The sequence below is a fragment of the Manis javanica genome, chromosome 2 (genome assembly GCF_040802235.1).
Source record: "Manis javanica isolate MJ-LG chromosome 2, MJ_LKY, whole genome shotgun sequence".
NCBI lineage: Eukaryota > Metazoa > Chordata > Mammalia > Pholidota > Manidae > Manis > Manis javanica.
Genome location: NC_133157.1, coordinates 139,614,676 through 139,641,070, shown reverse-complemented (window position 1 = coordinate 139,641,070; position 26,395 = coordinate 139,614,676). Strand labels below are relative to the sequence as shown.

General features: G+C 38.1%; 1 protein-coding gene across 3 annotated transcripts in view; it reads left to right on the top strand.

Moving 5' to 3' along the window:
- The first annotated feature begins 76 nt into the window (after positions 1-76).
- Positions 77-26,395, top strand: part of RB1CC1 (RB1 inducible coiled-coil 1) — a 93,343-nt gene continuing 67,024 nt past the window's right edge. The window contains exons 1-5 of one of the 3 annotated variants that reach the window (XM_073229504.1): positions 77-442; positions 22,396-22,509; positions 23,412-23,531; positions 25,423-25,549; positions 25,726-25,896. In XM_073229504.1, coding sequence (XP_073085605.1) covers positions 23,461-23,531; positions 25,423-25,549; positions 25,726-25,896 — 369 coding nt within the window. In that variant the 5' untranslated portion in view covers positions 77-442; positions 22,396-22,509; positions 23,412-23,460. The remainder of the gene's footprint in view (positions 443-22,395; positions 22,510-23,411; positions 23,532-25,422; positions 25,550-25,725; positions 25,897-26,395) is intronic. The other 2 variants (XM_036990788.2, XM_036990786.2) reach the window with 2 other exon arrangements.

Genomic DNA, 26,395 nt, shown 5'->3' with positions numbered 1-26,395 from the left:
CTTTCCACAGCTCCCATTTCCGGGTCTGCGCGCACCGTCTCCCGTCAGGTCTCGCCCCGCCCTCCGTTTCCCGGCGTGCTCTGCGAGGGCAGGCGCGGGTCGACAATAACAAATCGGTGGCGGAATCCGCGGCCCTGCCGATCCTTGGGCAAAGCCTTGGCCACTGCTCCCGGCTTCCCGGCCCCTCGGCTCCGACCGGCCGCGGTCCCCGCCGGCGCTCCCGCCCCAGAGTCGAGGGCCCTGACGGCGTGCCCGTCTTGGCCGACCGCCTCCTGCCCGGGGCTCGGGACCGCGGCCGGCACTCGGGGCGCAGGCAGTTGTGTTGGTTGGCGGAGCCAGATGGGCAGTTGGTAGCTGCCGCCGAGACGAAGCGGCGGCGGAAGATGGTGCCGGAGGCTGCCGGCTCTGCTGCTGCCGCCGGCGCAGAAGAAGGTGCTGCCAGGTGAGCGCTGCCGCTGTGTCCCCTTTCCCGCATCCGGGAGTGCGGCCCTGGGTGCGGGGACCCCGATGGCCCGGTCCACCCCGCGCGCAGGTGTGAGCGGCCCCCGCCCGGCTCCCGGCAAGCCCCTGGGCTCCGAGAGGGACCAGGCCCTCAGGCTGCCGCCTGCCTAGGCTCCTTGGCCGGGCCTCGGGCCCTCCCTGCCCCCTTGCGTCTACCCGGACGCACCCTGCTTGTTGCCGCGGCTGCGCTCGGCCCTAGGGGCCTTTGACTCGAGGAACTGGGAGTGGAATTGGGGCGAGACCGAACCGAGCGCACCGCGGGAGGAGCGAGTGGCCTCTCGGTCCCGACCCCGACCCGGAGAGCGAGGATCGGTGTTAAGTTACTCTCTGGAGTGACTCAGCCCCCGCCCGCCCACCGGTAGATTTGGGATGGGGTGTGTGCGGATTTCACAACTTCGTTGGGAGAAACAGGACGGCGGGAGAAACGGCCGCCTCTGAGGGGACTGCCTGGAGTCTCTTCACCGTCTGGCGAATGCGCCCTGTTCATTGTTTGTCGTTTCCTAGTCCAACCTTTTTTCCATCATGACTCTTGAAAAAAGTGTGGTCCTGCCACGGGGCAGTGCGGGTCTGGGTGCCAAGAGACTGGTGTGCTCACTGCTGATAAAGTCTCATTACTGCCAGATACGAAGCCAGGTGGAGATGTCCGCTTTTAAGTACACAATCTGTCTTTATAAAGAATCTCATTATTTTGAAGTCTGGTACAAAGATAATCCTTCCAATTCTGGTAGGATTTGACTATGAGAAGCAAAAGGACCGAGAAGGTAGTTGACTTGATACTTTGGGTTATTTCATCTATAAGCAGACCATTATTAGGAGTGTGGAGATACTGCTTTTTGTATTTAGTGTTGTAATATGGGCTGAATGAACATATTTTCTGAGTAACATCCTGTCATGTTTTTATTTTGGTGTTTTAGTTTTAAACAGTAGCTGTTCAAAGGGGTGCTTCATTTTGATAAGTGTTTATTCTGATAAATACCTGTTGTTGGAAATGAGATATGGAGTCAGACCACTTTTTTTTGTTATCTTTAATCTACAGTTACATGAAGAACATTATGTTTACTAGGGTCCCCCCTTCACCAAGGCCCCCCCAGAAACCCCATTACAGTCACTGTCAGACCACTTTTTAAAAGTAATTTTTAGTCCGTTTTGAATCTTCTATGTTAATCAAAGTTAGAATTAGCTATGGTCTAGTTTTTATCTGGTGTTACAGGGTGACAGAGAAGCCAGTATTGTTGTCTCTAAGAAATTTTTCTGGCCTTGCTAACAAACACAAGGTCAGAATGCAGGGCAAATTGAGTTTGAGCAAGTCAAATTCATAGAGTCTGAAAGGGCAGAAGACACAAAATACTTGTTTCTGAAAAGTCATGCTTTTGAACCTAAAGTTTTATTGTATAAGCTTGAGGTGAGCTTTATTTGACTTGTAATTTTGAGATTGCCTTCAAATTTTAATGTATTTGGAATATGTTCGAGTACCTGCTGTATGCATTACTTTGCAGATGTATATAACTTACCAATATTTTTAAAAAAGGAATGGCCAGTAAAATGTTCTAATATGGGTAGTGCTATTCTCTAACCCCAATCAAGCTTTCGTTTTGTAGCACAGGGAAGACTGGCTCAAGAAACGCAAGTGAAAATCCAGTAGTCCCTTTTCGCACAAACTCAGAGTTATTTTTTACGTATCACAGAAGACCATTGAACCAGTTATTACAAGGAATAGAAGAATGTGTAAGAAGTTGTTCTTGCCTTATAAAAGAATATTTCCAGGAGAAGCATGGTACAGCATGGAAAGTTACTTCACTTCTCTTTAAAAAATGTCCTAGTTACCTTAATGAGTTTTGACTTGGTGTTGTGTACCTACTATGCCAGGCACTGCTGTAGAAATGCTGGGGATTTAGCAGTGAACAAACCAAATTAGAACCCTGTATTCACTCAAGAAAATATGGAGTAAGAGGTTTGCTAGGAAGGAAAAATAAAGCAGAAGAGGGAGGAGATGAAGTATCAGGATTGGAGGATTGACAGGAGGTAAAGTGCTTGAGGAAGGCCTCACCCATTGGTCTAATAACTGGAAATAAAGACCCAAGAGAAGTGAGGAAGCTTAGCTGTATCACTACATGGGGTAAAAGAATGTACTTGCATAAAGAATAGAATAGTCAATGCAAAGGCTCTGATATACTTTGCACATACAGGGAAAAGTGAAAAGGTAATTGAGGGTGGACTGGAGTGAATGAGAGGGAGAGTAGTGGGACCATGTGGTAGTGGGGCCTCTTACAGATACTTAGTTTTTTTTGAGTCATAGTAAGAAAACTATAATGTACTCTAATCTTGCATGTGCAGAGGGCACAGAGGTTTGTTCCAATAAATGCAGCAAGGCTGGAGGGCAACTTGTAGCTAGAGTCATTCATTTTTTTTGTGAAATGTTGGTTAAATCCCTCCAGTACATAGTTTAAGCTCTGGCAGCATGAACCATGAATGAGATGAACTGTGCATGTAAACTTTGTATATAAGATTGTGGAAAACAGTGAGTCTTTGGAAATTTTAAAGAAGATAAATTGCAAATGTTTTGAGATGCTGGAATAGATGTAGTGCCATAATAGCAGGAGATTGTGGAGTGCCAGGTTGAAGATTTTGACCTACTGTCATAGAATTATGTAAATTTTAACTATCACATTTCTCTGATTTTTTTTCATTATTGTGTGCCTAATAAAGTAAGCTTACTTTGCCTGTTACATGAACCTGTGTGTCCAGGTTCCTGATGGGATGGTGTTTCCTTCCATCCTGCAGTGAGGTTGAGTCTCTGTTAAAATTGTTGCAGGTAAGCACTCTGGTGCCTTTTCTTTCATTGGTTAGGAAGGGAAAGCACCCTTTCTTTCATTGGTTAGTCTCTGCCGTCACAGCTGTTTAGCGAGTTCTGTGAGGATTATGGATCAGCTGCCCCCCACCCCCACTCCCGTGATTTTTCTGTCTTGAATTCTCATGTTTTTTTTGGCTTGTAATCATACTAAGAAATGAAAATAATTGTGACCCATTTCCATTTTTTGGTACTGGTTTGGGACTATCCATATTTTTCCTTTGTATTTCGCACGGAGTAATTGGTCAGTAACTGTCCAGAGTATCTATTGAAATATTAGTCAAATAAGTACCACCTAGTTAATATTTTATGTTTGATTTTTTTAGCTGTTACATTGCAAACTCCAGACTTGCACATCCTTTTTCGATACTGCTTTATGTTTACGGATAGTCTTGGTTTAATAGAATGAAGGTAATTTAACATTTGTTAAATAGATAATTTTGGTCTCTTTTTTTTAACTCTTAGTATATTATAAAGTGAAACATAGAGCTAGAAAGTTTTTGCTGTAGACATAATTGATGTATTCACAGTTGGAAAAAACAGAATTCACATTTAAAGGAAGTGTCACAGTTAATACTGCTACCCCTTAAAAACAATACCATGCACAACCCTGGGTGTCGTATCTCAGCTGGTGACAGTAATACAGTAAAAATGAATGTGATTTGTAGTCTTGGTATACTTTGGAAGCATCAGAGCTGTTTTTTAGTAGACTTGACTTAAATTAATTTTAATGGTTCTTTTGATTCTATTGAGCAGAAATTTCCAAATGCCATGACAAATATGAAAAAACATTCTTAAATGCAATAATACTTATAAAGTGAATTTAGTTTTTATGCATGAGACTAATTCAAAATGTCAAAGTCTTAATGATGTTCTTGATTAGGACAGCTTTTTGAAAAAATAAGACTGGTCATTTACTAACGTATCCAAATACAAATTTTCTTTTTAAGTCATGTATTTACATAATTTTTATGAATGGCAGGGCACAAAATATATAATATGTTCATGTGTACTGATATGGAGAGATTCCCCATGTTGTATTATTCGGCTCAAACCTACAGGACTTATTTCAAACTGTTGAAAATATTCCTGTTATCTTCATTCTTTTGGTGCTGTTCTTACTTCAAGTTGCTTGAGGCCCTCCACCTTTATAGAAAACGTTTGCTTTGGGGGAGCATGAGGAAGATGGCTGGTCTAGTCCTCTTTCTTTCCTTCTTTTTCTCTTCCTCTCTTGCGAGAAAGTTAGGATCAGATGGGAATAAATCTGATTTGGAGAGATTGAAGCACACTTCCTTTGCGGTGAACATTATTTTCATTGATACAGCACCCAGTGACCCCTCAATGAGGTAAAATTGCTTTGTATTGCAATTTTTGGAATTAAGAGCAGATAAAATTATTCCCACTCTTTATTTTTTCCCTCTGAAGATTTTGGCCACTTTATTTAGTGCCATTCAAATTCCATGTATTCCAGACTGGAAAACAACTTGAGGGTGGCTGTATTCCCGGCACCCAACACAGTTTCTGTTGGCTTATGTTGACTGTTCAGCGAATGTTGGGTGAATGATGATGGAAGGTGTTCTCTTTTGGAGGTCAGTGATTTTCATCTAGCATTTTCTCCTTTGTTGTCCATATATAAGGAAGCTGATACTAAGTTTTGAGTAGATTAGGTCTGTCATTCTTGTTTTGTGCCCACTAATGGTATGGTAGTAATCTCAAAGAGGAAAGTGTAAATTACTCTCCAATTGAATTGGATAGACAGTGTTTTTTATGAGTGTAGGAAATGTTTTCTTATTTTTCTTATGGACATAAAAGTACAGTTGCAACCACTGTATATCTAGGAATAAATGCAAAGGAATCAGTATTTTAAAAAGTACTTCTGTCCTTTTCCCCTTATTTATAGGTGATCCCAGAAGGATCCAGGAGGAACAAATGTCCTTTCACAATGTGAGATATTTTTCCCCAATATAAGATAATTCATATTACGATATATAGCTGGTTAAGAACTCTGTAAGTTCAAAAGAGGGGAAAAGAGTTCCATGAGCTACCTGTGATTAGGGGAGACTTCCCAAAAGTGCTAATAGGACATATTTTTGGACCATACTTGGATGAGTGAAATTCAGGTGAGCAGAAATAGGGAGAACTTTATCTGGCAGGACTGTGTGAAATAAGAGTATAGGTTTCTTATAGGGAAGTAGTTGAAAGTACTTGTAGAAGGATAAACGGGTTGATTATGAAGCCCTTGAACACTAGAATTTAAAGTTACAATTGCTGTTATTTTTAATGCATTTGTTGTTATAGACCTTGCATCGAAAGGAATCTGAAATACATTATTGCTATACCTCTCATCCACTCTGTAAAAAGTATCATTTTTTCACAGCTGGTAAACTGAGTGCGTACATCATCTAAGCATCAGTGGGAGAGATGGGATTCCAACACAGATAAATATTGCTCCAAAATCTGCCACTTTAATGCTAATTTAGCTTTTTGACAGAGTTGGCAAATTCACATGCTTTTAACAGGGCAGGAAGATAGTGAAATCATCTGGGTACAGAAATAGGTGCTGCACTGAGGTGAAAGGAGAGGAGCTGCAAAACAACAGAGCAGGGTGGTCCATTGACCCGCTGGAGAAGCAGCACATTTCAGTGGCTGTAACTGGTGGGAAGTTGGAACAGGGTGGAGTCTTACAGGCAGGGAGAAGAGTTTCCAGGCCCTAAAATAAGGGTCATGCCATTGGAAAATGGGGGTTGGATTTATACAGGAAGAATGGATAGAATCTGGATAGAAATAATTGAGATTTTCAGTAAAAGGAGAATGATAGTTCTGTTGACAAAGGTTAGGGAGCAGTTTTAAACGAAAAGCACTGAACTGAAAATGAACACATTGACTTTGTGGTAACTATGGTATCTAATTAGTGATATTTAAGTGCTAGTCCTGGGCTCAAAACAGAGATCTGGATTAGCTTGTAACCAGAACTGATGTTTGTGTTGGACTTTAGTTTGCATGACTTCATGTATGTGTATATTGTTCACATACAACCCTGTGAGATAGGTAGCTTTTTTCCTTTTTGTAATAAAATGTTAGATGATGTCACCCAGGGTCACATAGTCACTGGGGACAGGACTTGAGTGTAGGTCTTCTTACTCCAAATCTCGTTCTTTTTATAGTTCTGTTGCCCCTCTAAAGTGTACATAAAGATAACAATTAGAGAACTAAATACAAATGACCATCTAGGGAAAATTGTAGAGTAGGAGTCACATCTCCACTGGGACATCAGATTGGGGGCTAGAATGGAGACAGCATTTGGGGATCATCGTCTTGCTCTTAGTTGGACCAGCCTCTTCTAGAGCAAGCATATTCAGGTTCTTTATTTCTTTGTAAGGAAAACAAGTGTTCTTTTCTTCTTTTTCAAAATGGAAATAAGTATATTTTCCCCTGATTATAAATGTGACTTAAGTAGATCAGAGAAAATGAAAGTCGTACACCCAGAAATGGCCATTGTTAAAAGGACTGATATCAAATTGTTCCAGACCTTTTAAATGGTTGTGTATGCATATGCATTTTTTAGCATTAGTTAATAAAATCCAGGGTCACATACATTCTATAACTTGCTTTTCTTACAGTCAACATGTATAGGTCTGACATTTTTAACTAATTATTATCACTTTATATAGTTAGAATTTATTTGACCAACTCCTATTGATAGTCAGTTTTCTGTTCTTTCATTGTTAAAGATAATGGTGTAATGAAAGTCATTGGATATATATATTTGGATACTTGTCTTTTTATTTGTTTCTAATATATTTCCAGAGTTTAGAATTGTTGGTTTGCACATTTTAAATTTTGGTACATATTGCCAGATTAAATCTCCTTAAAAGTTGTACCAGTTTATAGTCTTGTCAAAACTGTGCCAGTGTGCTGTTATCTTGTCAACACTTTGCATTCATTTTAATCATTAGTAATAATCTAAAGGGTCAAAAATGTTTTTACAGATAGACTTAATTTTTCTGCATGCTATGGATAGCAATTTGCCACAATACCATTGCATATACAGTTTATTCTTCCCCCAATTTGAATTTTTCTGCTGTTGCTATATATAAAGATGTTTGAGTCTGGTCTGTTCTGCATGTTGTCTGTTAATGAGCTAGAGTCCCAATTTTAATTACTTTTTGGGTATGTTTGACATGTTTTGATAAATGCTCTCTCCTACAATGTCTGTCTGACCATATGTATGTATATGTATATATAGTAGGCACTTAATAGTTACTGTCTCAGTGGACAGAAACTAAAGACATTGTTTAGGCAAGGGGCCACATAATGCCTTTACGAAAATCCTGTGTCAATTGTTGAGGTACTAACCTGTTGCTTTTAATTTGGAATTGGTTTATGTTGACATGTGTAACAGTATGATTTCATTGTGTAGGAATTAAGAAAAGTTTATATATAAGGAGTATTATGCCAATTTTAGAAAATTTTGACTATTTAGTAAAAAGAAATACTGTCTTATGTACTAGCATCATAAACTTAGTTAAATTTGATTTATCAATTAAACTTTTATATGACATTAAAGTTAATGTCATGTATATTTCTAACTCCTACAAGCAGTGGTAAACATCTGTCGTGGTAATTTACGACTCTGTGTGATAACTTCAGTTCTAGATCATTTACACTCAACCCACTTAAGAAGTTTAATAGATTTTATATAAACTAAAGGAAAATTACATAATGAGCAACCCCAACATTATAAGTTGGCAAAAGGATTAGCTGTTTGTAATGACTGACTACTTAAATTAGTGATATACTAAGCTTTTCCTCTTAAGTTTCCCCTTTTAAGTCTCAGTAAATGTGATCAAGAAGGGTAAATCTTAAGTTTCTAGCTGGTACTCAATTTTACATATCCTTTTTGATGGTTTTTGATATGACACCTCTTTTATTGGAATTCTTGCCCATTTCTTCTCAGTATAACTTGTGCGTACCTCTCTGAAATATATATTGCATTATATTGTCATGCTCATTTTTGCGATTAAGCTCTTTGAAGGCTCATAAGCATGTAAGTTTTATTTTTTTTAATTTTGGTTAGTAGCACATGAAATAAATTAGAACTGGTTATTATATATAATCTGACTATATGGCATTTTACAGAAGCATGGAGGAATCAGCCAGTGCACCCCTTTCAATTTTCAGATGAGGAAACTGAGATTTAGTAAATTAGGTACTGTTCTGTCAAGGCCACAGAGGTAACGATGTGAAGCTAGACTAAAAACACAGATCTCTTACTTCTTCTGTTCAAACTGACCAAATCTGTGCTTGGTTACTAATGTCCCCTTTTGCTTAATTTTTTAATGATTACATACAAAGAAGTGAATTTAGGTCTATTGGATCATCTCATTTTTGTAGCAAGCATATAGAGATATGCAAATAAACTATACATTCTTATAAATAAATACAGTTCCTGTGGGGGTTTTTTTTTTGAGCCTTTCTTCTGATTTTCAGTGTTGGTGCTTGTTCTCTTCTCCACGGCCTTGGCCTCATTGGCTGTCCAGGGCCCAGGTAGTGTATATTAGGTACTGTGGTACAGAGAGAGGTGTAGGCATGGCTAAGTACTCTGGTCACTCACAGTCAGTTTGGGGAATGTAAGGCATTCATCACGTGGGACAGAAGTATAGCAGGACATTTGTTTATGTTCTGGATATAAACACTGTTATGTAATTAGTTGAAATTTGATGTGTGGGCCATAAATGCTCAACGAAGAGTCTTGGCAGGCAGTAGATTGGTGAAGACTCTGACAGGATGTTTGAGAAGAGACCACAAAATGGAGGCAATGAAATGACATGACTGAAGGCCTGAGCAACCAAGGCTTATTCCTCTCTAGTCAGGAGGCCCCTTTCAATGGCATGGAGCTTCCTGTAGTGAGACTTGAAGGGCAATACTAGAGTATTAGTCCAAGGAATATAGACAGCTAAGTAGATGTTATGAAACATATTTAGTTTTGGGAGAAGTACATTGACATTGAAATAAGACCTACGATTATTTAGTTGGTGATGTCCTGTAAGTTGCATTTGAGTTGAAATCTGCATGTAGATGTTGCTCAGTAAGGTTATTGTCAGTGCTCAGATATGTAGTAGTAAACACTAATTAGATAGCTTATGGGAATAAAGTGGTGGAAGAGAGGGATTCACAGACTTGGTGACTTAGATCTGGGGCTAGGGAGTACTTTATCACATATGACACACATGTTAAACCAAGTTGATTACCACAGTGAAACCAGAAGTCAGTAGGAGAAATAGTGTGGAGAGGAAGAAAAGATTAAGGTAGGGGTGATGATTATTGGCTTTTAGTTTTTATTTTTTAAATAAAGAGCTGTAGAATATGTTGGCTAATATACTGTCAAAAATTAGCTGCTTGGATATAATTTGTCTCAGTTACCATTTGTACTCTGCTTTGTCATTTATGTAACTGCTTGCAGTGTCCTAAAAGTACTTTTGCTTGTAAGAGCCTATTCACTCAGTAGATGCCCTTGAATACTGTTTGTTTTGTTTGGTACTTCCTGTCCGTAGGTAACATTTTGGAGCATTTACTGTGAGGTTGATATTGTTTAAATAACAACTTTGGCATGGATTTTACTTCTTTTTTCACAACAGGCATACAGGGCAGGTGTTATTAACATCCCCATTTTACGGATTAAGAAACAGAAATTTAGACAGCTGTGTACTGATGAGAGTTTTAAACTCTACTTTTTTCTACTTGATAAAGTCATGCGGCTCATAGATTGAATGGAGAAGATGCACTTCACTAACATTTTATAACTGATTATACAAAATTAGTCTTTATTAAAATATTAAGACATTTCTCTTAATAGAACTTAAAATGTTATCATGAGTAATTATATTTTGTTCATTGGCCATTTAGTACATTTAGTTAATTTTATAAGCCATGCTTTTCAGGCAGAATCTGACCAAAGCTTTTACTCTGCTTACACAAAAATTCGTATTTCCATTCCCTTACTTGTGTCCAGTCTGTGATACGAAAAAAAATTAGATGTAGAAATAAAGTATTTCCTACACGAAAGTAATGCCGCTGTGAAGCTACAAGATGCCCACCTAAAAACTAGTAATCCAAAGCTCAAGGTAGAAATTGGGTTTTTAAAAAGACTCTATACTCTTGAAGGAGCTAAGGTATGAGGAGATGTAGGTAAGGGAAAAGTGGAGATCTGTGATAACTCTTGGAGCTCATGGAAGAGAATGACAGAACTCCTGGACATGTACTGTTTATTTCCCACTTGGCTCTCTGAATTGTTCTTTGCGTTTTGTTACCCCAGTAAAATTGTGTAGCCCTTCAAGATAGTTTCAGTTTTGCTATTTCCCTAGATACTGAATAGATGGCTTGAGAGACTTATACATAAAGCATTCTTAGAGAATCTTGAGTACCCAGGCATGCTGGGTGTCATCACAGATGGATTCCTCTGATTGCAATGACAGACCCTAGGAGCTCTTAACTCTAAGGCATATTTCATTTTTCAGTTCTGTGGGGATTTTTGCTGAAAAACTAAGGCTGAGCAAATAGTTTAAGAGTAAGAAAGCTTTGAATATCCTTTTATACTGTGTATTGATTAGTGTTGGTGCAAAATGGAAGTTTAATTTGTATGTTTCTGTGTATACATGCTTGCTTACAGGAAGTGGTAATGTTCACAAAGCCTTGGTGTTTTAAACATTATTTGTATATTCTGCTCATGTTCATGGATTGGCTGCAAATATGACACGCTGAGAGCTGATATATGCTGGGTCCAGACTTACATAACAACATATTGACAGTTTTCTTTGAAAAATCGTGGAAAAGAAAAATTTCTTGGCTGTCTTACCACAATGAAATACAGTTTTCAGAAAGTGTTTCAATAACTTCTGTCAACATAAGAAAAGATGACCAGTAGGTATTGGGGAAAATTAAACTTTCTGCAGCATGCATCGTAGATGATATGGCATGTAATTTCTAGCACTCATGCAGCCCTTGTATAGACGTTGCCAGCAGTAAGGATTCAGAGTGAAAATGGTTCTTTAGCCTTTTATAGGATGGAGTTGCTTTTCTGTAATAGAACTTAGCACTGGTCAAAAAAAAAAAAAATCCAGAGTAAAAAATCAGGTTATTGATCAAAGCCTTTAGCTATATTATTTTTCCTGTTAGAGGGATGGGGAGCCTTTGGAACTGTTCCATAAGTTTTGTTTTTTTATTTTTATATTTACTTATTATGGAAATTAAAAACAAAAAATAGGCAGTAGAATAATGAGTCCCATGCAACCATCAGTTTCAAAAGTTTATTATCTTATAGCCAATCTTGTTTCAGTTACATTGTTCTCCTCCCTCCACTTTTCTCACTGCTTTGGTCTTGTAAATGTTGAAGAAAAGTTTACCCAAAGTATCTCTACAAGGAATATATCTCTACTTTTAAGATGAGAAAATTAAATCTGAGAGAGTGTAATTTACTTTGCTCAAGTTACCTGGCTTGTAAATGGAAGAATAGGAATTTAAACCAAGTCTGTTAGGCTCTTCCTTGTAAAAGTCAACTAGTTTTCCTTTACGTCAGATTATAACCTGGAAGGTGGTGTATTCTGGTAGCAGCTAAACATTTAACTAGAGTATTACTAAACCCAGTACTTAGAGTTACTAAATTTTTACCATTTTGGTATAGTATACTTCTTCCTTTAATCTTTTTCCCTCTACAATCCTTTTACATGATTGCAACAATATTGTATGTGGTGTTTTTATTTAATATTGTATGTCTTTTTAAAAATTCCATGTGCTGTCTTACCATATGAATAGGCCAATGAGTAGCTAAATATTAACAATATTCATAAGTAGTGAAGTATCATATATATTTCAACTCTTGCAAATCATTTTCTTAATATGATTTTTTATGGTAGAATTACTGACTTAAGAGAAATATGTGTTTATGAAACTTGCTTGCCTTCCCCATGTACATGTGTCTGTTGCTTTCCAGGAAGATAATAGCCAATTCCCACCTATAATGTATGAATATTGAATATTAAAATGTGATTATTGTAATTGTACTATGGAAATTTGCAAACATATACAAAAGTAGACCGTTACAGTGAATTTAATCTATCCATCCATGTACTGTAGGAGTTACCAGTGTTTTGTTGATCTTACCTATTCCCCTGTCTAGCTAACTTTCTCTCTCTCCCCTCTTTTGTTTGTTTGCTAGACTTTTAAAACTTCTCAAATATATTTTACACATTAATTTTTTAGAATTCATTATTTTATAACTGGAGGATGCCATTATCATATCCCAAAAAGGAATAGTAATATTTCAGTATAATACCTAATCCATATTTAGATTTCCGTATTTATTTTAAAGAAGACTATTTACAGCAGTTTGTTTGATTCAGTGTCCGAACAGGTCCACACATTACATTTGGTTATTGTTTCTTCCATCTCCTTTAATAGATAGAATTCTTCCTCCCTTGAGTTACTATTCTGTAAGAATGCTCATTTACGAATTTAGCTAATTATTTTCTTCTGTTTGTTTTTTCTCTATACCCGTGTTACCTAAAGTAGCTTTCTTAAAATTAGGTTAAGCTTCAGTTCGGGTGGTGGGCAGTACAAGAATGCTTTATAGATGTACTGTGTGCTTTTAGTTGAAGCACAGACGTGTCTGTAGCAAAGTGTTCATGTTTGACAGCCTAATTTACCTGTTAAATTTCTAATAATTATTTTAACATCTACTGATGTCTAGATCCATTATCTTATTGCGAAATGGTTATCTTCTATATTATGTCTGTAGTATTAGCTGGAGTTTTCCATAAAAAGTTTTCTGTGAAAAAATGTTTTCCTTCATCAAATATTGGTTATCCTGAAATACAGCTCATGTAGGAAAGAGATAACTAAATGCTTAATTCTTAACTTTTTCAGTTTTATGGTACATTGCTGTCCTAGTTCACTGAGGGTTTCTTTCCCCTTCCTTGGCTATCATTTTGAACAAATGAATTTTCATGGGCTTCATACTAATTATTTGTAATCATTCTTTTTTTTTTTTTTGCGAGGGCATCTCTCATATTTATTGATCAAATGGTTGTTAACAATAAAATAATGTATAGGGGACTCAATGCACAATCATTAATCAACCCCAAGCCTAACTCTCAACAGTCTCCAATCTTCTGAAGCATAACGAACAAGTTCTTACATGGTGAATAAGTTCTTACATGGTGAACAGTGCAAGGGCAGTCATATCACAGAAACTTTCGGTTTTGATCACGCATCATCAAGTCAGATATGATTATTCATTTGATTTTTATACTTGATTTATATGTGAATCCCACATTTCTCCCTTTTTTTTTTTTTAATAAAATGCTGAAGTGGTAGGTATATGCAAGATAAAGACAGAAAGCATAATTTAGTGCTGTAAGAGGGCAAGTGTAGATGATCAGGTCTGTGCCTATAGACTAAGTATTAATCCAAGCTAGACAAGGGCAACAAAACATCCACGGATGCAGAAGATTTCTCTCAAAACAGTAGGGGGTAAGGTTCTAAGCCTCACCCTGTTGATCCCCAATTTCTCACCCGATGGCCCCCCTGCGACTGTCCCTGTCTTAGGTTGTTCCTCCCTTGAGGAATCTTACCCGACTCTGGCTAACCAGCAGTTTTCCTGGGCCATACAGGGAAATGTAAAGTTGGTAAGTGAGAGAAAAGCAATATTCTTTGAAAAGGTTAGCTTTTTACTTCTTTGCAGATTTATGCCCTGTGGCTTCTATGCCCAGCATTTGTCTTGAGGTATCTTTACCACTTGGAAGAATTATGATACTTAGTAATTTTCTATATGAGTTATGAATTCTACTAAAGGGCTGTAATTAGGAAGGAAGAAGAAAAGCTATAGAAGTAGCAGACGGAAGAAAACATGGGAAGATTGATTATTTCTTTGACATAACTTCTTGTAGAGTAACATAAACATGTATAGGTTTTAACAAACTACTAATTAAATTGCGTACACACACTAACAGAATAGGAATACAGATACATAACAAAAGCAGACCTACAAATACTGGCCATATCCAGTGAAACCAAGAAAACCAGTTAGGTACCCTACGCATCTGTGAAAACTTATCAATAATATGTAATCATTCTTTTGATGCTCAAACTATCCCATTTTAGTCAGTGGGATTCCCTTCAAGTTGATTTCTTTGCCCTTTGATGTAGTCTTATCAGTCTTTGATAGATGGTCCAGACTAAGGTGATTGGTACTTGAGACCTTTGGAATCAGCCACTTCTCCAAAGGTTCCTTTTAGAAAGCACAATACAGGTATGAAGTGCTTCTCATTATCTCTAGGGTTAGAATTGAATGGCAGCCACCAGTTCAATAGTGCCCAGGGTCAAAAAAAAAAGTCACCCTTACTTGCAGCCAGCTGATGAAAATTCAGGAGTCCAGAATTTCCTGGAACAGCTCACAGAACTCTGACAAGTGTTACACTTATGACTGTAATCTTATTATAGTGAAAGGATTCAACTCAGAATTAAAGTCAGGCAGAAGAAGACACACGCAGAACAGTCAGGAAAAGCTGCAAATGCAGAGCTTCTGTTCACTCACCCTCTCTCATGGGGTCAGGGACTGCATTACCTCCCCTTGGCCAGGAAGGGTGACTACACAGAACTGCTAACTAGGGGATCTCACCTGAGTCTTTGGCGTCCAGAGTTTTTATTGGGGCTCTATCACCTACTGCCTATGTAGCTGACCTTTGGTTTCCAGGTCTCCCTGGAGGCCGCACTAATGTCTTTTTAGTCTCCATTTCCTGGAGGTCGGAACTGATAAAGTATGTCCTAAAGCCCCTAGACAAGCAAAGATACTCCTGTCAGGTGGGACATTCCAGGGGCCTGAAGTTCCCCTTCTGGTAGCCCACAGGTAGGGCTAGACCTTCTTTGAGTAAGGCCCCCTCCTCACTACACGGACACTGTGGGTATTTAGTGCTCTAGAGTGGTTGCTGTCTTTTTTTCCAGTGGGTCTGTGGAATATGTATTTTATGAAAAGAGAAGAATTTCTTGGGCATCCATCTCTAAAGTAGTTTTTTTGACTGTTTTATTTTATCTCTTAGGTTGAAAATCTTGCCTGTTTGATAGGTGGAGTAGTGCCCTTCTTAGGTTTTTATTTCTTTTATTACTGAAGAGGTTTCACATAGTTTCCAATTTGTTAGCTTTTTGCATTACTTCCTCAATGCACTTCGCCTATTTTTTGTGGATCTCTGTGCTTTTCTTCTAATTCATATAAACTTTTTAAAAGATGATTAATCCTTAATTACTTAAAACACTGTCCCACTTACCAGTTTTGAGGAGAAAGTTAAATTACCTCTTGATACTCAAATTAAATGAAAGGGTGGGTAATGGGAAGATTCATCCATTTTTGGTTGTCTCCTCTTTCCCTATTCCCCCATGAGTCAGAAAAAAGTAACTTCTGTGATCTATCCAGAGTCTTGTAGAAAGCAAGCTGGGAAATTGGGCCTGTCTCCTGGAAGGTTTCCTGGCTGCTGCTGCTCTAGTCATTTCCCTTTGTTGTTGCTGTTGTTGAGACAGCATGTGCTCATGTGGAGCTCCAGTCTTTGACTTAGGTGCCAGTGGTAACCAAGGTATGCACAGCTCTCACTGAATTGGCTGTAGTTGCTCAAGCTTTAGAGCAGAAGTTGGCAGCCATTCTCTGTAAAAGACCAGATCGTTAAGTATTTAGCCTTGGCTGGTCAAGACTCAAGATTAAGGCTATTGTGTAGGTGCTTATCTAATTAGAGAAAAAATTCCTCCCCTCCTCTGTCCCATTTGTCCAGATTGGGCCTTACAGGGTGGTGGGCATGCTGTGTGTTCCTTTGCCATCAGTTTGAGCTTTTTTTTAGAGCCACAAGGGACCTCTTATGGGGTATGAGCCTAGCAGGCTGGGGTAGAGGCCAACACAATAAGTTTTACTGTCTGAGCAGAGATGCTCAGATCCTCAGTTACCCTTCTCTTCTTCCTGAAGGCCCAGCAGGAGAACTGGTGACCTGCTGGGTCTCTCACTGCAGGTCTGAGATTCTACACCTTGCTGCCCACAGTAGCAGCAGAGTCGCTGACATGTATAGCTGTCACTCACTGTGTGCCCTGGGTAGGAAAAAGCAGCAACTGGGAGTGGAGTGGCATCTGCGACCTCAACAGCTGTCCCTTAGAACAGCACATGCTCAGTCCATGGACTGCAGAGCAGGGGAGGTCCCTGGTGGCACTGCACACTCTTCTGCTGCTGCAGGCAAGTTCTCCTCTATACATATCTTCAGCTCTGAAGTCCTCAAAATCCCACAGTGCAAAGATGACTCAGGAATAGAAGAATTTTTGGCTTTTGCTACATGCCAGGAATCATTCATATCCATGGATCCAAGGAAATCTTATTCTCCCAGTAGGTGCATGCCAGGTCTTGGATGGTGACTTTCCTTTCTTCTGAAAACCTTCCTGTGTCACATTTTGAAGTGTTCTGTTATCCCAGCCCCTCTTACTTGATCTTGGAGGTTCTTCTGCATCTTACTCTTTTTAGAAAAATTAAGACTTAAAAATGGTTGCAGAAACTGGTAAAATTGGTGGGGTGAGAAAGTAGTATTGGACTTCCTAAAGGAATTATAGAATGGCAAGTTACAGAATGTATGTGATCCATGTGTTTCGGTAGTATATTCATGTTCTACCTTCCTTGATCCAGCCATAGATTTTAATTCTGGTTTTACCACTTTCTTGCTCTGTGACTTTGGGGAGTAGCTGAACTTTTGAGAGCCATGGTTTCGTTATTTGATTGGTGGGGATAATATTAGCCTTTCTCACAAGTAGGAATTGTGAGGATATCATGTAGTTGCTATAATCTTTATAGTTCATGTTTCCAGTCAATAGTAGCTGTTGTTTAGCCAACAATATCCATGTCTTTAAAGAAGAAAACATAGAGAAGTGTCAAGCATATTTTGGAATTGCTTTTACTTGAAAAGCCTAAGATATACTAGATTCTAGGTGATATTTTTACTACATAAATGTTGTATGTCACCTTGGGTTCAAGTCCCTGGATCTTTTATTTACCAAGTTTCTGCCTTTAAGCAAGCAGGATAACCTGAATCTTTTTCTTCATCTACAAAGGAAGCCCTAATTATATGGGTATCTTATATGTTGTGAAGAAAGTAAGTGAAGTCATGCATATAAAAGTACTGAGCAGAATGGTTAGCATGGACTGAATCACTTAGTAAGTGTTAGCAATGATCATTTTATGTGCTGTATTCATACAACATATGAAATAAGAGCATTTTGTAGCCACAGAAGCCACAAGCCTGACATTTAATCACAGATCACCAGGACTGGTAGATCCATGGGAGCAAAAATGACTTATCTTACGAGTTTAAGATTTTTCTCTTATGTTATTCCAGGAGAGGCCCTTTGGGGTAGCTGACAGTAAATGAAGATGTAAAGAACGAAGATCCAGGAGGGGGGATTCTGGTTAAAGCTGCCAGCCTGATGGCTATAAACAATATATAATGGATGAAAACATGGGAGACCTTATTGGGGTGTGGCAGGAATTGCTTCTCAAAATGATACTGTCACTAACATCACTTAGGAGCTGTTAGAAATGAACTAAATGACAAATAGTAGTATCAAGTGTGCCTTTATAGTAGAGTCAGACTTTACCCGAGGTTCCAGAGTCACTGCATTCACAGCTGTCTTTGAAATAATTTCTGTTGTTCATGGAATGAGAAATTCCCAAATAAGTTTTGTTCACTCAGCTTTTTTGGTAAGCATTGTTAACGACTGTGGTTTCTTAGGGAGGGTGAACACCAGATGAAGAGATTGCTGTTTGTTTAAATGCGCTTAGTAGCTGCTGCCAGTTGTCAAGAGTTTCCCTCGATTTCTGTAAGTTGTTATGGAACGGGAATGGCACTGAGGTCATCTTGACTCTTAAATTATTTCTAAAGCCTCTGATGGATTGAGAGCACTGTTACCCCTAGATCACTAAAAGAAAAAGAAAGGTTGATGAACTGTCCCAGATTGAAGGAGATTAAATAGATTTTACAACTAAATGCAGTATATGATACTGAATTGGATCCTGAAAGTGTGGGGGGGGGGGGGTGGAGAGCACTTTAGGGTATTATTGGAACAGTAGTTTGAATATGGACTGTGAATTAAATAATATTGCATCAGTGTTGAAATTCATGATTTGATAAATGTATTTTAGTATGTGTGAGGAAATCCTTGCTGTTAAAAAAATTCACATTCTGAAGTATTTTATGGATAAAGAGACATTGTATCTGCAAGTTATTTTCAAATAGTTCAGAAAAAATATATCAGGTGTGTGTGTGTATTTGCATGTAAATGGAGAAAGAGGAGCATGCATGGAATATGAACTGGCCCACATGGTAAAAGCAGATGGAGCACAGCGCACCGTTTGTGAGACTGGGCCAAGGGCATAAGGGAGTCCTTTGCACTCTTGAAATTATATTAAAACAAAAGAGGTACACGATATTTAAAAGGAAAGAAAAGACAAAAAATTTAGAATAATGCAGCTGATCATTACTATAAAGTTTTTGTTTCATCTCAAAGAAGTGCTGTAGTCTTGCCCTTGTCACCCCATTGTGACAGGACAGGCCTTGCTTCACCCTTGACATCACGGAAACGTACCCCACGTGGAGACCTGCCCTGATCACCCACCTGAATCAGCCCCCTTTGCCTACCACTCTTATTAAATGTATTTATGCTACTTTATACCACGTTTGCTTTCTTTTTGTTTAATGACCTTTTCTCCTGGAAGACTGAACTGCATCAGGCAAAGATCACGTCTGTCTTCCTCACAGAATACCCAGTCCTGGCGCTTAAGCTCAATAGGTGTTTGTTGGGTTTGGATGAATAATATTCCTTCCATTGTAGTCACCATAGTTTTTAGCTATGTTATCCTTAAGAAAACAAACAGGTTGACTCCTTTTGACCTGTAAGCTAAAGTCTATACATTTGGATTTGACAGTTAGTGGCACTTATTAATTCATTTGCTCCTTCATTGATTAAACCTTTATTGGACACAGACATGTAATTGCCTGCTTCCCTAGTTTCCTCTCTTCCAGCATCTCTTAGAGAGGACTGCCTGTCTTTCCTAGAGCTGCCCCCTCTGGCTGCTCTTCTCTTCTCAGTCCGTATGCCTTTCATTTTTCTCTGTCATTTTCTACACACTTCTTAGTATCCTGCTTATGATAATTCTGCCCACAGATAACTACCTTTTTTTAAAGGTCATTTTTATATCTTTAGTACCTGGTACTTACTTTACAAGATCTGTGTTTGTGGGTATTCTTACTAAGTACGTGTTTTAAATGTCTTGGGTGTATTTATAAAGTGCGTTAGGTGCTTTTCTCTGTTTTGTCTTTCTTAATCTTTAAATTAACCATATAAGAGGGCTTTCAATTTTTCTGCTAATTGAGGATCAGTCGTCCTAGGAGTGTGTTAATCATATTCACTGTTACAGTTCGTGGCTAACATGGTGTGTCGTGCATAGTTGGCAATATGTGACTAAATAAAGTTCAAACTCACTAATAATCAAAGACAATGCTTAAATATAAGGTAACAATATTAGCAAGCATTTAAAAATGATATTGGCAAGAACATAGTGACATTGTTCACCTGGCGCATTGCCTGAGGTGGATAAGTTGGTGAAAGAAACAACCCTAATAAGCCTTTAAATATTTGAGTGCTTTGACCCACCAGTTTTACTTCTAGGAATCTACTTTATGGAAGTAATCATAAGCATAACAAGAAATTACACAGACGGTACATTTGTGAGGTTAAAGAATAAAATTTTTATTACATAAAATTTAAGAATTTTATAAGGGAGTTAGTAAGGAAATAAACTGGTGAGTTTGCAAATTGAAATGCTTTTTGGCCATCAATATTGATGTTTATGAAGCATTTGTAATTTGGAAACATGGTCATTATAAAGTCAGGATATACTAGTAATGCTCTGTTAGGGAATACTCAAACTTTTTAGTGACTTTTAATGTTTTTCTCTCTCACACTACAAGCCCTATAGGAGGTGGCAGGGACCTTGCTTATTTTTACTCACCCAGGGACCCTAGCTTTGTTACTTTGGAGACTGATGATCGGCTGTTTGTCATTTTATTCTGTTAGCTTCCTAGTTATTTTGCCTCATTCACTAGAAGATTCAGTAGTAATCTGTAGCATAACAGGAATACATACCTTAGTATATGTTAACTAGGTATCTGTTTACTTGGACTGAGGCTTTGGAACTGCATTTGTAGTCCCTCAGCATCACCCATGAATGGTGGGGGTGAGGGAGTGTGCTTATGATGGATGGAATGGAGCCTTACTTATTGTCATGGAGATAACAGTTCTGGAGAAAAACCTGAAAGAATCCTGGGGTGATCTCAAGCATGTGACTTCTTAGCAGTCTTCACAGTGATATAGAAGAATCTTACTGGTATAGGATTATTCACTGATTTTATTTAGAAACTGTCTTAGAGCTGGTTCCCAGAAATGCATGGTCCTTGCTTTAAAGAAGCTTATATTAAATAAAGGTGGGAAATATGAGAAGAAACATCACAATATATGCAAGCATAGAAGCACACATAGAGTACATAGCATAGCTAATGATTTGATTGCATGATTAAAGCTGTGGAAGAAAACATGTAGGGGAAGAGTCAAGCTGGCGAAAGGAGTGATGATAGCTGGTAGGGGAAGAAGGATTCTAAGGGAGTACAAGCCCTGATGAAGGCTGACTTTATGTATCTATGTATGTATGTATTTTAATTTTTTATTAAGGTATGATTGATATACACTCTTATGAAGGTTTCACATGAAAAAACAATGTGGTTACTACATTTACCCATATTATCAAGTCCCCACCCATACCCCAATGCAGTCACTGTCCATCAGTGCAGGAAGTTGCCAGAGATCCACTGTGTCCCTTCTCTGTGATACACTGTCCTCCCTGTGATCCCCCACACCATGTGTACTAAACATAATACCCCTCAGTCCCCTTCTCCCTCTCTCCCCACCCAGCCTCCCACAGCCCTCCCTCCACACCCCTCCCCTTTGGTAACCAGTAGTTCATTCTTGGAGTCACTAAATCTGCTGTGAAGGCTGACTTTAAATGGCACGTTTTGTTCAGGGAGTTTAAGCAGTGTGGTGTTTGGGAGTGAAAAGTTGGAAGTGGTAGGGGGTATGAGGGTGGGAGGTTGTGGTGGAGGGGAAGAAGCCATATGTTTGCTGTCTTACTGGATGTTACTGTAGGAGCCAAAGGAAACAGAAGGTGGAACTGGACTGCCTGGGTTTGAATCCTCACTAATTAACCTATGACATTACTTAAGTCCTTAATTCTTAGTTTCCTTATCTATAAAATGAGGATATTATTGTATACCTCAAAGGGTTTTTGTGAGGATCAAGTGAAAGCATTCCACTTAAGAAAGCATTTAGAATAGCTGCCGAGAATATAGTAAACACTGATAAATGGTAGCTGCTGCTGTAAAAATCATAGTCACTGTTGGTTTTACGCAGCAGAAAAACCTGCTCATCCTGGCATCTGGAATGGTCTCCTTGAAGGCAGTGTGGAGGCTGATGGATGAAGAATAAGGAGGGAGGGGAATGGTATCAGAACTGCACCAGAGTATGGATACCTTGAGGTGGCAGGGCTGCCTTAGAGGCTGTCTGCTACAGGTGCCATTTTTATTCCTGTTGTATGAGAGAAGAAACAAAAACCATAAAGGAGCAAAGCTAAGATCATGTGCAGCTAGTGGGGGCCAGAGTCAAACCCGGACAGTCTGACTCCACAGCCTGGGCTCTTTTTTCACCATTTAATTTTAAGGACTGAGAAATGGCTGTAGGGTTTGGTGGTTTGGGGAGTTCTTTGGATGCCTTCCAATGGAGTGGTGTGGGTGGAAGTGAATGTGGAGGCACAAAAACAGGAGATTACTCCTTCAGAAGGTAATCTTGAAGAGAGTAGTATAACCACATGTTTTGTCACATACTGAATTACTCCTCTCCATAATAATTCAGAAATATTTCTCTTCCAGTTCACTGAATTTAACCAGTAATGCCATTCAGTTGCCAATATAAGCAAAGCAAATATAAGCCAGTTTTAATCGGCTTCTGAAGAAAAGTGATAGTCCTTTTCACAGTGCCGCACGGTAAGTTGCAGTTCCTACCTTTATAACAGTTTTTGATCTAATGTATTTAAATAATTTAAAAAATACTAATTTTAAACATTTGCACTTTCCTTCTTAACTGATAATTTTACTCTAAAATTCCTGTGAAAAGAGATCTCATTTTTGTTGTTGTCTTTCATCACTTTCATTAGTCTTTAGGGTTTTTTGCCTCCAGTTAAAAAAATGCTAGATTTTGAAATCTGTTCCTTTATTTTATAGAGAAAGAAGCTGTATTTTATACATGAGGTTTTAACTTGGGCAACTAGTTAATGGCAGAGTTCTTTTGACTCTGATTTCTAGATCTGTGCACTTTCCACAGAATGATGTAACTATTAGGGCCACAGTTTCTTATATGGGGCAAATTTAACTCAGTATGAGGTGGTAGAACTCAGTTTAAGAGACAGCAGGTAAGAAAAATTCTGAGTAACGTATTTCCCCTAACTTGGAAGTAGTGGCTACTATTTGCTATTACTAAGTTTATCTTAAGACAAGTTTTTATTGTTACAAGGAAGAAGTGGGGGAAGAACTTTTGGACTTAGGAAGATATTTGACTATGTTTTTATATTTATTTTTTTCTTAATATAGAGGGATACATGAGAACTTTGTGAAATGTACACATAACTTTTATTCTAACCACTGGTCTCTTTCTTCCTTAAAGCAAATTATTTTTTCATGACAGAACAGCTATAATACTCTTCAGTAGTCTCATTTATTACTTTTTTTTGAGCAACAAGTTTACTGAATTGCCCAGTTAGCCATCTTAGCCATCAAAACCTATTTTGGTTTTTAAATTATTTATTTAGTACAACTGTGCTGTGTCTTATGTGAGGGTATTTGTATTTGCAGTGTGTTTGTAAAATTGACCACTTGTCTGTTTCTTTTAGTAACTGTATCCAAGTGTGAGAGAAACTCACAGAACCCAGAGAAATCATCATGAAGTTATATGTATTTCTGGTTAACACTGGGACTACCCTGACATTTGACACTGAACTTGCAGTGCAGACGTGAGCTGCATTTCATTTATTCTCATCAGTATTGCATTTTGTGTATGCAAAAAGTTAAGAATGATTTTGAGAAAACCATTCTTTTGCTAAATAACAGTAGCAATATGGCAAGTCTTAAATCTTTTATCTTAGCATATTACATATGCAATTGTCATCTTTCTCCAAAATGCTAAAATTAAATACATTAAATTGTGTGTTCTGTTTGTGGGGATATATTATACACAATTTTAAAAAAAACCTTACCTGTACTGATTTCAAACTGAAGCTATCAGAAGTAAGTTTTCATAGCTGATTACTATTCTTAAATTTCACAGGACATTGCTAAGGGAATTTCTAGCTATGGCAACATGTATCAGTCCTGTGCTTTTTAGTGATTTTCTTTTTTTCCCCTCATATGAGTGAACTCAGTAGTGTTTGTTTTCTCAGTTAGTGGGACTTAATGGCTAGTAACTCTCCAGCTTTGCAAGGTTTCAAATATTTGACTAACAAATTCCTTCTTATATTTGTGAAAAATAGGGAGAGGTCTCAGTGTGGGGAGGATATGTTTTGTGGCCACACAGGAAGGAAATAGAGGAGCAAATATTTCCAAACCTTATATTTTTATAGTGGCCATAATCAAGATGACAGCAATACAGAATAAAAACATCTGACACTGATATTACAATTAATTTGTAGAATTAATAATCTTAGTTTTAAAAATGGAATTACATAAAAATAGAAATACCATTTGACCCGGGAATTCTACTCCTAGGAATTTACCCAAAGAATACAAGTTCTCAGATTCAAAAAGACATATGCACCCCTATGTTTATAGCAGCACCATTTACAATAGCCAAGAAATGGAAGCAACCTAAGTGTCAGTAGATGAATGGATAAGGAAGAGTGGTACATATACACGATGGAATACTATTCAGCCATAAGAAAGAAGGAAATCCTACCATTTGCAACAACGTGGATGGAGCTAGAGGATATTATGCTCAGTGAAATAAGGCAGGCGAATAAAGACAAATACCAGATGATTTCCCTCATTTATGGAGTATAACAACGAAGCAAAACTGAAGGAGGAAAATAGCAGCAGACTTACAGACTCCAAGAAGGGACTAGTGGTTACCAAAGGGGAGGGGTGAGGGAGTCGGGTTAGGAGAGAGGGAGAAGGGGATTGAGGGGTATTATGATTAGTACACATGGTGTGGGAGATCATGGGGAAGACAGTGTAGCACAGAGAAGACAAGTAGTCTGTGGCATCTTCAGTGATGGACAGTGACTGCAGTGGGGCATGGGGGGGACTCGATAATAAGGGTGAATGGAGTAGCCACATTGTTTTTCTTGTGAAACCTTCATTAGATTGTATATCAATGATACCTTAATTAAAAAAACAGTTACCAAATAAAAAATAAATAAAATGGAATTGCAAAATTTTTTAATGTACGTTCTAGATTTTATAAAAATTTTACTTGTTAAGGGTTGATTGTTCTGAAATGCAGGAAAAGGAAGCAATTTTCATATGGTTTCGACTCAGTGTAGTTTGTATAATATTATGTGGGGATTTTAACACCCTTTGTTCTAAGGATTTTTGTGGAACTAATGTGAATTTGAACATAATCCTGCCTGTTATATAAAGAGCACAGAAATAAATACATCTATTGTCTGTATTTAGTAGACTCACTTTTAGATGTGATATATGGGTGATATATTCACCTAAGTATCAGCCAATTAATTATAGAATCCAATTCCAGAAACAGAAAGCTTGTATTTTTTAGTAGTATTCTTGGTGAGAAATTTTAGGGTGAAATTTATTTTCTTCAGATATCTTACATAGTGCTACTTTGATAATGAAAAAGTTTGTCACTGGGTAAATGGAAATAACTGATTTTTGCCTTTTTCTAAAAAGTGTGGCAGACCTTAAGCATGCCATTCATAGCAAATACAAGATTGCTATTCAGCATCAGGTGCTGGTGGTCAATGGAGGAGAATGCATGGCTGCAGACAGGAGAGTGTGCACCTACAGTGCTGGGACGGTAGGTGTCTAAGAGCCCTGTCATTCAGACATGTGCCAGCTTCACACCGCATTGGGGATCTGGAGCTCAGCAGTCAAAAGGGGGGCTCATCTGCTTCCTATGTTGAGGGCAGTGCACACACTCAATGTTTTCAACATTTTACTTATGTTTCCTTTTCTTTGCATTTACTTCTGTAGGACACAAATCCAATTTTTCTTTTTAACAAGGAAATGATCTTATGTGATCGTCCACCTGCTATTCCTAAAACTACCTTTTCAGCAGAAAATGACATGGAAATAAAAGTTGAAGAGTCTCTTATGATGCCTGCAGTTTTTCACACTGTTGCTTCAAGAACACAACTTGCAGTGGTAAGATACAAATATAATTACTTTTTGAGACATAACACTTATTTACCCCTCATACATTTTAAAATTAAAAATTGGTGTATTTAACACAGTGATGTGTTACTTACATATTTGGTAATATTTACATGAATTATTAGCTTATTAGGCATTGGCAAACGTTGTAATGAATTGATTGCTTCTAAAAGTGTTTAAATCTAAATAGCCAGTGTTCCAGATTATGGAGGAAGCATGCAAAAAAAATCATGAAAAATAACAAACTTGTTTTGAAAAAATATTTTCTGAATAATATGTCTTGGTATTAAATTTTGGGCCGGTTCATTATTAGTCATTCTACATTTGCAAATAACTACAAGATCTTAGAGTAGAAAAGCTGTTTTAAACATGTCCGATTTCTTTCCTAAAAGATGGCATGTAGATAATGACTTCTGAACATTGCTTTTATCAGTAAACCACATATGTTAGAATAGACATAAATGATGAGAGCTTACATAATTCTAAAAAA